The sequence below is a fragment of the Lucilia sericata genome, unplaced genomic scaffold (genome assembly GCF_015586225.1).
Source record: "Lucilia sericata isolate MDLA Ls3-8-SP2 unplaced genomic scaffold, ASM1558622v1 Contig000798F_arrow, whole genome shotgun sequence".
Taxonomy (NCBI): Eukaryota; Metazoa; Arthropoda; class Insecta; order Diptera; family Calliphoridae; genus Lucilia; species Lucilia sericata.
The window spans coordinates 144,323-163,530 of record NW_023994790.1 but is presented as its reverse complement, the minus strand read 5'-3'; the positions used below and the strand labels follow the sequence as shown (position 1 = coordinate 163,530).

At 27.1% G+C, this 19,208-nt stretch overlaps 1 protein-coding gene across 1 annotated transcript in view; it reads right to left on the bottom strand.

Annotated features, from left to right (window-relative positions):
• LOC119608160 (fizzy-related protein homolog) overlaps positions 1 to 19,208 on the bottom strand; it is a 41,706-nt gene that overhangs the window by 15,494 nt on the left and 7,004 nt on the right. The window contains exons 2-3 of the mRNA XM_037962463.1: positions 14,684 to 14,959; positions 6,235 to 6,487 (exon numbers count right to left, since the gene is read on the bottom strand). Coding sequence (XP_037818391.1) covers positions 6,235 to 6,487; positions 14,684 to 14,805 — 375 coding nt within the window. The 5' untranslated portion in view covers positions 14,806 to 14,959. The remainder of the gene's footprint in view (positions 1 to 6,234; positions 6,488 to 14,683; positions 14,960 to 19,208) is intronic.

The window sequence follows — 19,208 nt, the reverse complement described above, 5'->3', positions numbered from 1 at the left end:
GTTAGGGACTAAGATATGAAAATGGCACGGTCTATGTATTAATCTATAGACACGTCTATTGTCTAATATACTATGACTGGTTTATAGACTAATCTACTAACTAGTTTATGGGTTACCTTATTGACTTATAGATGGTCAAGTATATAGATTAGGTAAGTGACATAGGTATGAATTAGTCATGCAACAGTTTATTCACTAATCTATAGACATGTCCTTTGATTAATCTATGGACTGATTTATTGACTAGACTGTGGACTATGATATGGACTATTTTATAGACTAGTCTATTGACTAGTTTATGGGTTATTTATTGGCTTTTAGATGAACTTGTTCAAAAGTCTGTAGACTGTGCTATAGATTAGTCTATTGACGAGTTTATGGGTTACTTTATTGACTTTTATATGGACTTGTTCAAAAGACTAGGTAATCCTTTAAGGTCCTTTAAAAAGTTTATGGGACTTATCAATTTACTAGGTTATTAACTAATATATTGATTAGTCTGTGGCCTATTTTGTGGATTATGCTACGTATTTGATATATCGGGAGTACTGTGGAATTTTCCAAGGTTTTTAAACTTGGAAGTACAGAAAAATTAACAATATTACTAAAGATTCCATGTCTGATATACAATCTTCTTTTGGAAAATGTTCTATAAAGTTTCTTTTTTTTTATAGAAAATTTTGGATAACTTTTCATTGTTAAAGAAAATTTTGATAAATTCTTCTTTTTATAGAATATTCGCTATCAAAACCCTAAATGGTCACCCACTTCCAATTAATGTCGTACTGTTTAAACACACTAAAGCTACAAAATATGTTATTTCAATTCAATTATGCCATTTTTATACACATTTTCCTTTCCAAACTACATGCGGTTTCTTTTTATTAAACATCTTGACAAATTTCACTTAAGACAATTGATATTAATGATCATATCTACATCAAAATGAACAAATTATCACAAGTACTATTTGATAAGTATACAATACATAAGTTGTTACTACAAGACAAAATACAAGAGAATCAAATCGTACTTTAGTTAAGACAAATAATAATTTGACAATCATAAAACAACAAATGAGACATATGACACTTGTGTGACATTTCATAAATATATGTCTTAAAGTAATCACGCACTGAGTGGTATGAAATAAAAAATCTGTTAAAGTCATTTCAATTATAATGAAATGTTCAAAAGAAAACTAAAAAGAACATCAGCACCACCACCACCAGCACTCCAGAGTAATGACTTTGGCACATGCTTAAACAGATGATTAAATTTTATAGATAAACAAAATATAATATGATAAATGTTTAAAAATATTTTTGTAATAAAATGTTTTAAGTTTATGCCGCTTTCATCATTGTTGTTTTTGAAATTTTATCAGATATTTTGTTCAAATATCAAAATTTTTGTATGTGATAAAATTTTAACAAAAGAAATCAAATAAAATTTTGAAATATGTCGAATAATGACAGAGCCCACATTTAACACTTAAATAAATAAAAATATTCTTAATTTCTTAATAAAAATAAACAAAAAAGCGTCAAGTGCTAGCAACGTCTTTTTATTTTCTATTGAATTGTTCAAAATAATATTGAAATAAAATAGTAAATAATTGATGTGTATATATGATTTGTATGAAGAAAGTTTGTTTGTTTTGTTATAACAAAAACTATTAATTACTGTATATTGTATTTGGTTTTTGTGTGAATATGTTGGCAACTACTTCAGTGAGGTCAACTGACAGTAAAGTGACACTTGAATCAATATATATACCTTCATATATTAAACTTTTTATGGTCTTTTGTTTAAAAGAATAATATTTATTTAATAAAAAATACGTTTCTTATGACAATGTGCTCATTATATAAAAAAATATTTATTTAATATTATTGAATATTATTGAGTATTATTTTGAATCGAAAACAAATAATACATTTGAAAAAAGTACGGTTTTTCTTAGACCAAGTACAAAATACTTTATTCAAGTATGGATCCATTAAGTACGAAAAACCTAATTTAGCGTTTTAGGTCAAAGTGATTTTATTGCGTACATATTTTGAGAATATTCGGTTTGATTTAATCTGAAAATCAGATTGATTTCAATATGTAAAAGTGTAAATTAATCCTAAAATGAGCTTGATTTGAGTTTGATTCGTACTTCATTTTAAAATTCATATTATTTCAGCTACTATTGCCAAAAATATTCTTAACTAAATGAGAATTATATGTTATCAAAACGTTCTAAAGTTCTAAATTTAGTATGCGATTTTTTTTTTTTTTTTTTTGTGTAGTTTCAAGCAAGCGTGTTTAGTAGAATGATCGAATATTGGGATACTGAAGTTATCTGGTGACTTCAAATCTTGATTTCAACAAACATATGGGAGGGCTAAAATAGCTAAGTATACTTCGTATCCATAAGTATTCAGAATATTCGGTCAGAAATTGCGAACGGAATGACAGACTTATAAATACCCAAGAATAAAAATGGTATAAAAAATCATTAAGTTTACTGGGAATTGTTCAAAATAATATAATTTAAGAATTAATAACTTAAGTTTCTCTCTGTGTATAATCTTATTTTTCTTGTATTTCTGCCTCAAGCAAAATACCAGAACTAAAAAAATAGGTAAATAGCACATAATCTATTGACACTGATAAATTGTTTAAATATTCCAAAAAAAATTAACCTATAAATAGGGGTTTGCATATTTTAAAATATAAAAACTCTTTAATTTGAATAAATAGTTTTGGGTTTTGTTATTTTATTGGAATTAATAATAAATATGCTAACAAATGTTCAAAAGTCAGTTTAATGAACCACTTTAAACGCATGATTGATGATGTACGATTAATACTCGTACTTTAATACTGCAACAAAAAAAAATTTATTAAAAATTTAAATTTTACAGATTATTAACTACGCAGACGACTTCAAAACCAATTGAGTTTTTCTATACAATACTCGACAATATTATAAAGAAAGTTTATAATGTAAAATTAACAAAAATTAAAGAAATAAATGTAAGAATACATCAATCATTTTTATATCTTAAAAAATTATGTTGATAACAACACTAACACACATAAAAACATAATGATAAAAAGATAATAATATAAAAGAAATCTTTTAATATTACTAAAACTACTTGTACTGAAGAAAAAAGTCAATCACTTTTTAACTTTTCACACGACACAGAAGACCACATTTATTATGGTCGGTTTTCTTGTCTGAGAATGTCTGCTTAAATAAACAATAATTCTGGTTATTGACTTTATTTTCCATTATATTTTTCCTTAAAGAAACTGCTCATTCATGTTTTCTTTTGTTTTGCTTAACAAAACTAACGGTAGTAGCTAAAATGTTAGATCATAGAAAATGGAAGCAAACAAACAAAAAATGGTGGAAAACAAGTTATAACAATAAGAACCAAATAGAGAGAAAATATTTTCCCGACACGTGTATGTATGTATAAATGTACATATGTATTTAAGTGTTTACATATAATAAATACATATGTACATTACCTACATACGTTATGTACGTCACATTTTATTAACACACTGGATTTCATTTAGAGGTTTTATAGCTAAAACCAGTTTAACTCTTCATTGGAATAGATAACAATAGATTCATTTCTTTTAATTTTATAAAAAGGTCAGTGTTCTAAAGAAACTAGATTTATGAAGTAAAAAAAATATTTTAAAATATTAAACAGGTGTAATAAAAGAAAATACAAGTGCATTTAGAATAACATATCTTTAAGAAAGTAATGAAATTTAAAATCAAAGTTGACGAAGTTAATGATTTGATTAATTCTCAAATCTGTGCCAATCAAAACTGTTGTTTCTTACACTTTCAGATGTTTTTAAATTTTTTATACACATGTAAATTCTACAATTTTCAACCGATTTTAAGCTGAGCCAAGGATGGCCAGAAATAGAATGCTTTAAAAACAGAGTTAACAATTTGAACTTCAATTTATTTAACTAAAATTGGATTTATTTACAATTAAATTGTATTAATGTTTACTTTACTTTGATCTGCCTGAACCCTGCTGTCCATTGGATTCGAACTGAGAAAATATGTTGTGGGAGAGAGGATCAAGTGAGTAGTTTTATAAAAACTTATTCAAACAATTTGGCCTCTATATGATGCTCCCAGCTCAAGATTACTGTTAAGTTTTCGTAGGGTGCATATAAGAATGCTGTTATCAGCCATAACGAAACACGCCAGAAGAATGAGTATTGAATACAACGACTTCTGTAAAAGTTGTCATAATGAGAAGGAAGAGATAATGTCTTGTTTGGAAGAGCTATCTGGGATAAGCCTCAAAAATATCCTAAACTTTGTAAATCAAACCGGCTGGTTTAAATCAAATCCGGCTAGTTTAATAATGGACTCCTATGATCACTAGGGCATTACAACAGGATCGCAATTGGGTGGACCTAAATTGAATATGAAATTCAATGGCCCATCGACTGCGACTGGCTGTATATAGAAAGAAAGGCAAGTATAAATCTAAATCTTCGGAAGTCCCTAATTTCAGAAGAACACATTCTCTTGAAACACAATCCCAATGAAGTGAGTCGATATCCATATATGTATGTGCACACGTGCCGTTGTCTATATATCACTGCTGCCGATATATGTAAACTCCCTGACGAATGTAGTGTCATCCAAACAGATATCCTTGCGACCTGGAAAGCGACGGAAATGATACGGAAACATATCGATCTAAGGTCGGTTGTGATAATTTTTAATTTATGTCGTTAGTTAAGCTGCTTTTAGAGCACTGACTGATCATAGAGAACATTCGCGCCTGGTTGTAGATCGTAGAAATGGTCTTGGGTGCCTGAATACTGCAATGTACATGGTAATGAAGTTAAAGGCGAACAAGCTAGATTAAGTTTGAACCTTGATATGGATAGAAGAGTGGAATTATAGCTTGATTCTCGAGAGAATCCCTAAGATATTCAACCAGCTAGATACTAGAACTAGATACGATTGAGCACATAATTGCCACTGTTCTAGAATACAAACTCAGATTCTCTCATAATTATTTCTTAGGGAATCGATTCGGCAAAAATTCCAGGTTGTAACCCTTGGGAATTGACGTATTTTAATTCCTCTCTGCCCTCTACTTATGATAGTTTTGTTTTCTTTAAGTGTTTTCTCGATCTTTGGGTCTTCACTCTCTATGAAGGGAATCACATGGTCTCCGAGTGGAGTTCTATCTTTATATAACTTTCTAAAACTACGTGGACCTAAGGAGATTGGAATACGAAGCAATACATGGAATATAGGCGGTTAAACAATAAGACCAATTACCAAACTACACCAAAAAGGTTTATTTTTTTTTTTTTTGTAGTAATACTCTAGAATTAGTTTCATCAACATTTAGCACTTTTTTAAATAGCAACAACAGTCAAACTAAAAAAGTTATGGTCTATATTTTACAAATCCTATAACAAATTATTCTCTAAATTTCAGTTTAATTTCATATTACACTGGCAACTTAAAATGAAACTCTTTTTAATGTTATGAAAACAACTTCTATGCAGACAATTTTCATGTTTTCCTCAAAAAAACTATATTAATATTTAAACATTTTCTAGACACGAACCTAATATTTAATATAAAAAAACTGATTAAACACAAACCTACTGCATAGAACTACATATTAAATTAAATAAAACTCTTTATGAAAACAGAAAAGAAAATTGCATAAATTAAATGTTTAAAACTTAAAAAAAACAGATAAGCTCATAGACACCAAAATGTTGCACGAGAATTGAGTAATTTATGATTAAAAAAATCTTGTACATATTAAGCAGCACATGCAACTTTTCATACACTAAAACACTAATAGTAGATATTAAAAATTTATAAAAAAAAAAACTTGATTTATTTTTTAAGAAAATATTTGATTGTGCCATGAAAAACGACAACAAATAATGCACGACATGGACACATTGAAATGGAAAATATGAAAAGATTAAAATAAATTAAGAATTGCAATTAAAATGTTTTTACTTAAATGAATACTTTTTAGTTTTAAACATAAACGAAAAATGAATTTTTAATTAATATTGATAATTTTGAAATTTTTAAGCAATTTTAAACATGCTGGAAAAGTATGTAATCATTTCCGTTTCGTAAAAGCGGATGTTGTAGCAATACAATAAGTATTTATTTTAAGTGACTAATAAAAAAAAACATTAACTTACCTGTTTTGTAGGTGATTGATATTTAAATAAACTTCTTTTGGCAGCGGGTGTGTATGCATTTTCATTACGCTCATCACTAACGGCCTTTACATCCTCAATGGCCGTGCCCAATAATTCATTTTTTAATAGACATGAATAGGCTAAACTATCACGAACCGTTTCGCCGCAATCTCTTTGTTTTTTACTAGTCTGTGGTGAATTTTCATTTGATTTGTTTATTGAAGCGAAATTTGTTTGCCAATTATTATTTGCCCTGGAACAAAAAAAGAAAAAATTTGATATTAGATTATGAATAGGAATCAGATTGTAAATGTAGGGAGTGTTAGAGATATATTAGAAAGAGTATAATGTTAAAAATAGTTCATAAGAATGAAAAAAATTCATTTAAATGAGCACAATATGGGGTTCAAATTCGGTAACTTTATATGACCTAAACTAATGATCCATTAATTTAAAAACGGCATCTTTACTACAATTCAGTCGTTCACCCGACATTTGTATCTTCACTACGGCACGACCCGATTCATACTCGGCCAAAGATTATTAACCGAGCGACAGCTGTATCAACCGAAAGTTTTTTCCCCAGGAAAGAACTATCAGCCACAGTCTAGCTGTTACAACAACAACTACAATTCTAGAACCATTTTGGCACAATTAAGAGCAAGTTGGTACAGTTTCCTCAACTGTTACCGTGAACGAATCGTTCCAGGCACTTTAAATCGTTGCCCTGCCTGTCATCAAAGTCCACATGACACGGTGCATGTATTCTGTTGTCCCGTTAGGTCTACAAATTAGCGCCCCATAGACCTATTGTTAAGACCGACTGAGGTGGTGCAGTTTCTCCAGCTCCCCCTTCCACCCACAGACACAAACTCAAATAATTAAGTTTTTATTACTCTAATTTCAGGAAAGAACTATCGGCCACAGAGGAACTGTTACAATAACTACAATTCAGTCCTTTTAGAAAGACATTGGATATATTTACCGAATTGATCTTGACCTATCTGAACTTTATACATCAACCCAGCTCGTTTTTTTGCTTCTAAGTTATTTTCTGAATTGATTATGACCTATCTGAACTTTATACGACATCTAACCGTCTTTAGGTTTGGGTCTGCACACAGAAGTTTCAGAGCATTTAACCTTACAAACTGTTTTTCTAATGGAAGTCTTTGGTTTTCATCGTAACAGTTGTCCAACTTATTTTGCCTTATCCATATCTGCAAGACCTTTTTTCTTCCTGATCCAGGTTTTCTTTCAATGTTCTAGATTTCATTATAGTAATTAATGGCTTTTGAAATGGTGTGAAGATAAACCTTCAGATCTTTTATAATTTTTATGAAAATCCGTATTTTTTTTTTTTTTTTTTTTTTAAGTTTTAATAATTTTTTTACGTACTTTTTTTCGGATCCCATTAGGACCGAAGTAATAGTGGAAAATTAATGATTTAGAAAAGGATTTAATTTGTTGGAAGTTTGGGATAGAAAAATGTGTATAAGTTTTGGCTGACTACCTCCTTAATCAAAAAATCAGTGAAAATATTTGTTTTTCAAATGGTATTTTCTGAAATTTTGTAATATTGATCATGAGAATCACGACTGCAATGGTTGATTTTTAAAATAACTATTGCATTTGTAATTCAATAAAATTTTCTAAATTTAAAATACTTTATTCAAATGTATTTCGAAAATTTATTATTTTAACTTTGCAAAAATATGTGCATTTAGAATATTTAATTATTATTATTAGAAAACCTTGTTATTATTTAATGTAATTTATGGTTTATTAGAAATCATAATAAAATAATGCAAACTGTACAGACGTATGACTAAACAAGCAACCTTGCCTGCATTTGCAAGGTAATGTGAACTTTAAATTTAATGTGCAAAAATAATTGCGAATTTTTAAAAATTGAAATTCATGTTAAAAACGTGCAAAATTATTAACAAATAAAAATATCAAATTAAATATGTAATGCTAAATGTGCAATAAAACACTAATGCTGAATTTGCAATTTATCAAAAGAAAGAAAGAAAAAAAACTTCAACAAATTTGTCAATATTGTTTAGGTAGGCAAATAGTTTTAATAAATATTAACAGTATAAACGTATTTAAAGGTAAATTTACAAAACTGTAGATTTGAAATATTCTTTTGTTTTGCCTTCACCTGTTTAAGGGCTTACAAACAAAAGAAATTGATATTTAAATTTTGTTTATTGAAACCATAGTGTCAACTTCCGTTTATGAGTGTTAATTTTTATTTTAAAAAATTTGCGGTTTTAAACAACATGTGTGTGTGTTGTATTATTTTTTAAGAATTGTATGTATGTGACTTTTTTTAAACACGCGCCCATTTGAAGTAAAACACCTTAGCATTTAGTATTGTTTTATTTGTCTGTACCTGTTTTAACTAATTTGCATATTTATTTTTATTATTATTTTATATTTGTACTAGCTATACCCAGTGTGCTTCGCTACCCTCATCGTAATGAAATAAAATAAATATTATTGTAAATGTATATATATCTGCAATATCAAAAAGTCCCCTATTTAAATTTATGTTTATATATTCAATATTTTAGAAAACTCAAAAAGTACCAATGAAGTACGAAAAAGTAACAAAAGACCTCTTTTATTTAATTTCATGTTCCTAAGTTCAATATTATAGAAAATTAAAAAAGTACCAGTTGAAGAACGAAAAATTACCAAAGGGTCCCCTTTTATAGATTCTCATTATCTCCGGGCTCCACATGGTTAATTTCATGTTATAAAAAACACAAAAAGTACCTTTTGAAGAACGAAAAATTACCAAAAAGTCCCCTTTTATATGTTCTCACTTACTCCGGGCTCTACGTACTTAATTTCATGTTTCTAGGTTCAATATTATAGAAAATTCAAAAAGTACCTTTTGAAGAACGAAAAAGTGCCGAAAAGTCCCCTTTTATAGGTTATCACTTAATCTTGGCTGTACTTGCTTAATTTCATGTTTCTAGGTTCAATATTATAGAAAATTCAAAAAGTACCTTTTGAAGAACGAAAAAGTACCAAAAAGTCCCCTCTTATAGATTCTCATTTACTCCAGGCTCTATATGCTTAATTTCATGCTTCTAGGATCAATATTATAGAAAATTCAAAAAGTACCTTCTGAAGAACGAAAAAGTACCAAAAGGTTCCCTTTTATAGATTCTCATTTACTCCAGGCTCTACATGCTTAATTTCATGCTTCTAGGATCAATATTATAGAAAATTCAAAAAGTACCTTTTGAAGAACGAAAAAGTACCAAAAAGTCCCCTTTTATAGTTTCTCACTTAATCCAAGCTCTACATGCATACTTTCATGTTTCTATTTTCAATATTATAGAAAATTCATAAAGTACCTTTTGAAGAATCTATAACAGTCCCCTGTTATAGATTCTCATTTACTACGGGCTCTAAATGCTTATTTTCATGTTTCTAGGTTCAATTTAATAGAAAACTCAAAAAGTACCAGTCGAAGGACGAAAAAGTACCAAAAAGTCCCCTTTTATAGATTCTCATTTACTTCAGGCTCTACATGCTTAATTTCATGCTTCTAGGATCAATATTATAGAAAATTCAAAAAGTACCAGTCGAAAGACAAAAAAGTACCAAAAAGTCCCCTTTTATAGATTCTCATTTACTAAGGGCTCTACATGCTTAATTTCATGTTTCTAGGTTAAATTTTATAGAAAACTCAAAAAGTACCAGTCGAAAGACGAAAAAGTACCAAATAGTCCCCTTTTATAGATTCTCATTTAATAAGGGCTCTACATGCTTAATTTTATGTTTCTAGGTTAAATTTTATAGAAAACTCAAAAAGTACCAGTCGAAGGACGAAAAAGTACCAAAAAGTCCCCTTTTATAGATTCTCATTAACTAAGGCCTCCGCATGCTTAATTTCATGTTTCTAGGTTAAATTTTATAGAAAACTCAAAAAGTACCAGTCGAAGGACGAAAAAGTACCAAAAAGTCCCCTTTTATAGATTCTCATTTACCAAGGGCTCTACATGCTTAATTTCATGTTTCTAGGTTAAATTTTATAGAAAACTCAAAAAGTACCAGTCGAAGGACGAAAAAGTACCAAAAAGTCCGCTTTTATAGATTCTCATTAACTAAGGCCTCCGCATGCTTAACTACATGCTTAATTTCATGTTTCTAGGTTAAATTTTATAGAAAACTCAAAAAGTACCAGTCGAAGGACGAAAAAGTACCAAAAAGTCCCCTTTTATACATTCTCATTTACTCCGGTCTCTACATGTTTAATTTCATGTTTCTAGGTTCAATATTATAGAAAATTCAAAAAGTACCTTTTGAAGAACGAAAAAGTACCAAAAAGTCCCATTTTATAGATTCTCATTTACTCCGAGCTCTACATGCTTAATTTCATGTTTCTAGCTTTAATTTTAAAGAAAACTCAAAAAAGTACCTGTGTAGAACGAAAAAGTAGCGAAAAGTCCCTTTATTATTAATTTCATGTTTCTATTTCAATATCATAGAAAACTCAAAAAGGACCAGTTGGAGAATGAAAAGTACCAAAAAATATCACTTGATACCGGGGTTCCAAATAACACCCCATTAGGATATTTAGTGTTTCTAAATTTAAAAATTTTATCTAAATTGGATCATTGTGGTTGAATAAAATCAAATTTCCCGTTTTTACCCCTTTTGGTACTTTTTTCCTCCCCATTAACGAAATAAAAATTCTATTCCAAAAAGTTGCAACATCGTAGTGGGAGCCTGTTATTATGTATTCATATGTATAAGTTAATAAACCAAAAACAATGTTTTATGAAAAAAGTACCAAAAATAGGTACAATTTTAACCCCTTAAACGTCCGAATATCCAAAAAGTACTAAATTCGTATTTTTATTTTTTCGTTAAGTTATGAAGGAGTCAAAAATATTTTTTGAATGTGCACTGGTTTAAAATATACATGGGGTGCGAAAAAAGTACCAAAATACAGTTTTTACCCGTTTATTCCCTAAAGGGGCCGAATTTTAAAAAAGTACCAGACACCTGTCCGTTTATTTTTTAAATGAACGGCGATAAGCTTTAAACTGTTTTTGTATCTTTTCTAGTTTAGGAGATATAAGGTTACCGAATTTACCCGTTTTTACCCTTTTTTACCCCCTAAACATTCGAATTTCCAAAAATCCCGTCTTAGTGGATCTATTTGGCGGGAGACCAACCTCCTGTCCAAATTTCAGCTCTTTAGCTTCAACCGTTTAGGCTGTGCGATGATGAATCAGTCAGTCAGTCAGTCAGTCAGTCAGTAACGTTAGAATTTTATATATATAGATTTATGTAATTTATGCTTTTGTTTAATTACAATTTTGAAAAAGAAAACCTAACAACGTCACGCACAAGTGATTCAAAAGTAGCGGTGGTGAAAGAAAAAAAAACTTACAAACAACAAGCTACTATTCCTTGCATTATTAAGACTCAGTTCATTGAGTCATGAAGCCAGACAGTCTGCTATTATTATATTTTTTCTCGTCTTAGAAACCTCATAAAATCATGAAAGTTTGAATTTGTAATTGAAATTGTTATAAAAGCAAATATCTGGAAAAACATTAACATTTAAATAATTTATGAATAAAAATTATGTAAAAAATAGTGAAGTTTATGATTCAGATATAAGGACTATGTCAGAAAAAACTTATAGACACTTTTCTAGGCCTAACATACTCCTGGTTCAACAAATTAAACTTATTATGATCACGTTAGCTTTAAAACGTTTGTATGTCTGATATTATATTTTCTAAATCGTTCATTTGCAGCTGTTATTTCGACCAAAATGGACTCGGAATTAAAACTTTTTAAAAGAAATCCAATATAGGCTTTCATAAAAACCGCAAAAGATCTGCAGGTTTATCGTCAAACTATTTTAAAAGTCATTAAACAATATAAGAAAGACTTGAGCTTTAAAAGAAACCTTGAATGGGTATGAAAAAGAGGTCTAGCATGATTCAGATATAAGTACTATATCAGAAAAAACTTATAGACACTTTTCTAGGCCTAACTTACCCTGGTTCAACAACTTAAACTTATTATGATCACGTTAGCTTTAAAGCGTTTGTATGTCAGATATTATATTTTCTACATCCTTCATATACAGCTGTTATTTCGACCAAAATGAACTCGGAATTAAAACTTTTTAAAAGAAATCCAATATGGGCTTTCATAAAAACCGCAAAAGATCTGAAGGTTTATTGTTAAACTATTTTAAAAGTCATTAAACAATATAAGGAAGACTTGAGCTTTAAAAGAAACCCTGAATGGGTAAGAAAAAGAGGTCTAGCATGGTTCAGATATAAGGACTATGTCAGAAAAAACTTATAAGACACTTTTCTAGGCCTAACTTACTCCTGGTTCAACAAATTAAACTTATAATGATCACGTTAGCTTTAAAACGTTTGTATATCTGATATTATATTTTCTAAATCGTTCATATACAGCTGTTATATATATAACTGTTATTTCGACCAAAATGGACTCGGAATTAAAACAAAAATAAAAAATTAAACGCTTTCCAATTGTCTTGCTTGTTATTATAGTTAACAGTAAACATTCCATATACTATAGAAAAATAACTACAAATATTGAAGAGTTCCTTCAACCCGAAATATAGATGCTCAAAGTTGCTACTTTTAAAAACAAAATAATTTTCTTGTAATATTCCTGAAGCGGCATATTAATTTTATAATTTAATTTAATTTTATAATTTAATTATATTATAATTTAATACTTCGGAATTATTCTGTAATTATTTTTTAGACAAAAGCTTAATTTTAAAGGTTTTATTTTTAACTCTAAGGAAAATAATATTAATAACAAAAATATATTTAAAAATTATATTTTTAATGGAATAGATCTAAAGACTGCAGCCAATTGCAGTTATCTAATTATAACCCTTGCATAGGAAATTTTCTATAGAAACATATATATGAAAATTGGCTGTGACCTTTTGCGATCTTCAGAGATATTCAAAAAAATTAGAGTGTCCTATAGAATTTAATATGTTTTTTTAAATTAAGTGTAAACTCACATTAGGGGTATACATAAATTTTGGCCTTGGCACCATGTATTAGCCCACAATTACTGCTTTTAAAAAACAATTACTTAAGCCAATCAGGCTTAATAGGCAAATATTTGTACAATTTGATAAAAATTTCTAAGAGTGACTACCCTAATATTCATTAGGGTGGTTATATTATAACGCATGTTTTTAAAAATTATAGAAGAGCATGCTCTAAAACTGCAATGCAGAGCATTTGAGACAAATTGGATAATACTAACCCGTTTCAAACAGTATCTAAACGTTGAAAATGTGTTTAAAAAGGAAAATGGGTTTTATTAACTTTTTGCAGAGACTGTGCTACAAATATTTAAATTTTGCATTTTCTTATAAATAAATAGCAATCTGTATAAAAATTGTCTTTCTAAAAATATATAAAAATTTAAAATCGATTGCAAAAGTTTTGAGATATATGCGACCAAAAATTAAATTTTTATTCAATATATACTTGTAAAAATGGGCGTGGCAGCAGTCTTATCGTGCTGATTATTATGTGGAGCATTTGGCCAATTGTTTGCTAACTGTAACTAAAATTAGAACTCAATATCACTAAGATTTGATTAATGTCGTTCTAAAAGTGCCAAATATCTCACTGTGAATGGGTAAGAAAAAGAGAAAAGTAGCTCGTAAAGTTAAATGTTCTAATACTTTTGTACGCAAAGCCAAAGCTAATGCAGGGTTGAAGTCGTATAAAATTTAGAAAGTTCCAAATCGATTCGTTAAATAACGAAACGAGCGAAAATAATTTGGTAAAATTACACTAATTGTGTGATGGATGATGAATCTTATGTACTAGGAGTCTTTTCACAACTTCCGGGTGAAGATTTATATACGGCTAATGGACGAGGTAAAATTTAGCATTTACCTTTCAATGCAAGTTTTTGCTGGGATCATTAAAATAGTTTTTACTTTTCGAAAGTTTTAATGAAAAAAACTCTAGTTTCTTTTCCCATTTTGAACTAAAACTATGTATTTAATAATGTTAAAAGTTAGAAAAAAATGTTAAGAAAAAACGAAATTAAAAAAACCTAAGGAGATAAAACAAATCTAATGAAAAATTTAATCAACAGAGCGTTACAAATTACAGCGTTAGTATTACCAACGACCGCGACTAGCATTAACTATAAAGATGAAAGAAAGATTTACAATTGAAAATAATAATAATAAACAGAAAACACAAGAACACTTAGCACAACAAAACCAGCCAAGTTATCGTGTGGATAAAAATAAATATAATTTCATTTGGTTCATAGAGAAAACCAACGGGTACATTGAACTATTATACAGTAGAAACATTTGTTAAAGACACGTAGAAGAAAAGTAAATTAAAACGTGTATAAAGTAAAAACTTACCTGCAAGGTATAAATCGATCCAGCGATGATGTGGTAGAAGCAGCTTCAAATGAATTAAATAGATTTCTAGCCACTGGACTACAATGTTTCAAAATACGTTTCTCATAATCCGGACTAAACATTTTGAACTTTGTGTTATATTTAAAATTGGGGGTTTTGAAGTAGTTTTTTTTTATTTTACACAAATAAATAATTTATATTTAATAATTTGTTTTAATAAATATACAAATTTTATTAAAATAAAATCCAAATAAATCTTGTTGATTTAACAATAATCTGAAAAGAAACACAAAAAAAAAGAATGTGATAAAAACAACATTAATAAATATTTGAGATAAACATGTGAAATATAAATTACAATTTAAATTGTCTAATTCGTTTTGTATTTCAAACTTAAAAGCCACAATAGTATTTTCTCCCCCTCCACAGAAAATAAAATCAGTAATTAATTAATCAATGTCAATAGCAGACATGGTACAAGCAACAAATAAACAATTGTAGTAAAATATATTTTGGAATCTAATCATGTTTAACAAAAAGCATATGAAAAAATTCACAAAAATTCTTAAAACATTTTCTGTTTTTTTTTAACATTTATAAAGTATGTAAGTGCGTGGTGTGAATACGCAGGCGTGACGCCTCTGCTAAAACGTGATTTAGCTACAGTGCTTTTTTTATCTGCTTTCAAATAAAATAAACTTTTACAAGAAAATAATGTGTCTTGTTTTTATTTTCTTCATCTAACAACCATTTTTATTATTTAAAGATCAGTCATGAGTTCACAAATCAATGCACACACATTTTCAAAACAACCTTTGCATGATTTACGGGATCTTGGCAGTGAAAAATGTCTTATTCATGTCATGAATTTTTAAACTAGTATTATAGAACTGAAAAAAAGCTTTTTGTTTAAATAAACTTTTGTGTTTTTTTAGAGTATCACTAATTTATTGACAGCTTTTTTAAATTTATTACTTAAATTAAAATTTACGTTGGTTTTCACTTAATGACTTTGTAATTAAGAAGTATTCCAGATCAATTAAAACGATCGGGCTTTAGACATAAAAAAAAACGTGGACTACTTTTTAAATTATTGGTTTATTTTTCAAAAAAAAAAAAAATCAGAATTTATCGAAAATTTTCAAAAAATCTATAATCACAAATCTAGAGAATATAGAAAATTTTATATAAATCCAGAATTTATAGAATATTTTTTATAAATTTAACATAGGCTGACAGATTACGTTACAGATTTTCTCCATCACATCTGGGATTTGAGATATAGTGTCCTGAAATTTAAGAAAATGCAATTTCTGGCCCTTTTTGAGACGTTATAACAGCGCCAAGACAAGTTTATGTATAAAATGGTGTATGTCATCTGAAAGTCTATTCTTTCTTTGTCGGCCTGTGTAAACTTTAAATGGAAGATTTATTGAAAATGTAAAAAAACTAAAATTTTTTAAAATGTTCTATAAATCGAGAATTTATTGGAAAATTTATATAAATCTAGAATTTGTTGAAAATTTTCTACAAATCGAGAATTTGTTAAAAATTTTCTATGAATCAAGAATTTATCGAAAATTTTCTATGAATCAAGAATTTATCAAAAAATTTCTATAAATCTAGAATTTATGGAAAATTTTTTTTACATCGAGAATTTATCAATCATAAATTTATCAAAAATTTTCTATAAATCTAGACATAAATTTTCTATAAATTGAAAATTTATGAAAAATTTTCTATAAATCGAGAATTTGTTAAAAATTTTCTATAAATCGAGAATTTGTTAAACATTTTCTATGAATCAAGAATTTATCGAAAATTTTCTATAAATCTAGAATTTATGGAAAATTTTCTTTACATCGAGAATTTATTAAAAAATGTTTATAAATCTTAAATTTATCAAAAATTTTCTATAAATCTAGACATAAATTTTCTATAAATTGAAAATTTATGAAAAATTTTTTATAAATCGGGAAATTATTGAAAATTTTCTATAAATCGGGAATTTATCAAAGATTTTCTATAAAACTAGAATATAACAAAAAATTTCTATAAACGTAGTAGTTATTGAAAATTTTCTATAAATAGCGAATTTATCGAAAATATTATATAAATCAAAAATTTATCCAAAATTTTCTATAAATCGGGAATTTATTCAAAATTTTCTATAAATCGGGAATTTATCAAAGATTTTCTATAAATATTATCTATAAATTTGAATTTAAATATAAATTGGAAATTTATGAAAAATTCTTTTATAAATCGGGAATATATTGAAAATTTTCTATAAATCGGGAATTTATCGAAGATTTTTTCTAGAATATAACGAAAATTTTCTATAAACTTAGAATTTATCGAAAATTTTCTATAAAAAGAGAATTTATCGAAAATATTATATAAATCAAAAATTTATCAAAAATTTTCTATAAATCGGGAATTTATTCCAAATTTTCTATAAATCGGGAATTTATCAAAGATTTTCTATAAATATTATCTATAAATTTGAATTTACAAAATGTTCTATAATAAAAAAATTTTCTTAGAATAGAAAAATGATTTTCTAAAAATGTATCGAACATTTTCTAAAAATAGAATATTTAACAAAAATCGTAATGAAATATCAAAACTTTTCTAAAACTAAAAATTCGAGAAAATTTATAGAAAATTTTCTAAAAATAGAAAATTTATCTAAAATTTTCTAAATATATAAAATTTGTCTAAAATTTTCCAAAAATATAAAATTTATCGAAAATTTTCTAAAAATTAAAAATTTTTTCAAAAACTTTCTAAAAATATAAAATTTATCAAAATTTTCTAAAATTGTTATGAATACGGCCCAAATCGAAATTTATCAAAAATTCTCTAAAAATAGAAAATTTATCACAAAATTCTCTAAAAATAGAAAATTTATCACAAAATTTTCTAAAAATAGAAAATTTATCAAAAAAAAAAAATCTAAAATTAGAAAAAATTTTAAAATTGCTTTCCAAAAATATAAAATTTTCTAAAAATAGAAAATTTATCGAAAATTTTATGTAAATCAAAAATTTACTAAAAATAGAAAATTTATCAAAAAATTTTCTAAAAATAAAAATTTTCCAAAAATAGAAAACTTTTCAAAAAATTTTCTAAAAATATAAAATTTATCAAAAAATTTATAAAAATAGAAAATTTATCCAAAAATTTTCTAAAAATAGAAAATTTATCAAAATCTTTTCTAAAAATAGAAAATTTATCAAAAAATTTCTAAAAATAGAAAATTTATCAGAAATTCCCTTAATATAAAAAATGTATCGAAAATTTCATACAAAATGCTCTACCAACACACATTAACTAAATGATAAAATTTTCGAAATTCCTTTACATTAATTAAAAAATAAAGACTTGCACTTGAAAAAAAACGACACATAATTAACAAAATAAAACAACACGCTTTGTTACAAAATATATAAAAATTACTTTAATTGAATTATATGCTTTGATTAACTGAAACTACTGAAAAATCTAGCTCTAAAATGACAAAGAAAGGGAAACAAACTTATTTCGATATGTACTACATAAGTAGTTCTTAAAGTTATGGCACGCGTGAAAAATACTTTATAAACTGTGTTTGCGTGTGGCAACAAATTATATATACTTTTTAATTATTAACACTTAATGTTATAGTAAGTAACTAAATAAAATAAGAAAACGAAAATTGTTTAAAAATATTTACCAATTTCTTAAGGTTTTTCACAATTTCAATGAACACCACGTAAAACACACTTGTTGAAGGTTTGAGAGTAGTTAAGGAACTGTTCACTATTACGGCTTAAAACACTCTTTATAAAGGAAAAACATATTTTGAATTTTGTTTTGAAAAATTAAAATAAGAACAACAAACATTATTTTATGGTTTGTTATTAACATATTTGTCATGTTGGGTTGATGATTGTCTAAGGAAAATATGCACTCGAAATCAAAATAACAAACAGGTAAATTGAATGCAAAAAAAAAAAATGAAACAGCACCCAAACATGACAAACAAAAACATCATAAAATCCCAATTAGAGTAGGTAATCCATATGACAAAAACAGGACAGTCGTTGATAGTTAAGTACACATTTCAGAGATAAGACAAAACATTTAAATGTTAATTACAAACAATATGAATGTTTCTAATAGTTTAATATCCTATTGATCATACTGAAATTTATCAAAAAAATACGATTGCAATAAAATGATTATAGTTTGATTATAGTATAAATTCATCTTTTCTTAACATATCTAACTTATGAAACTTCTAAGGTTTTAAATCACATAGCTGCTCGATCGAAACTTTTCTAGAGGTTATAAGTGTGGCGAATTTTTCCTTGAAATGATTAATTAGCTTAGAAACATGGTAATCATTTCATAGACAAAAATATATTCGATTATGTATTATGAACATGATATTGTCATTATCAGCTATCAACAGCATTCAAAATCAATTTTAGAATCTAATCACATTTTCATAATAAAATTTACTTTTGTGCTGCAGAAT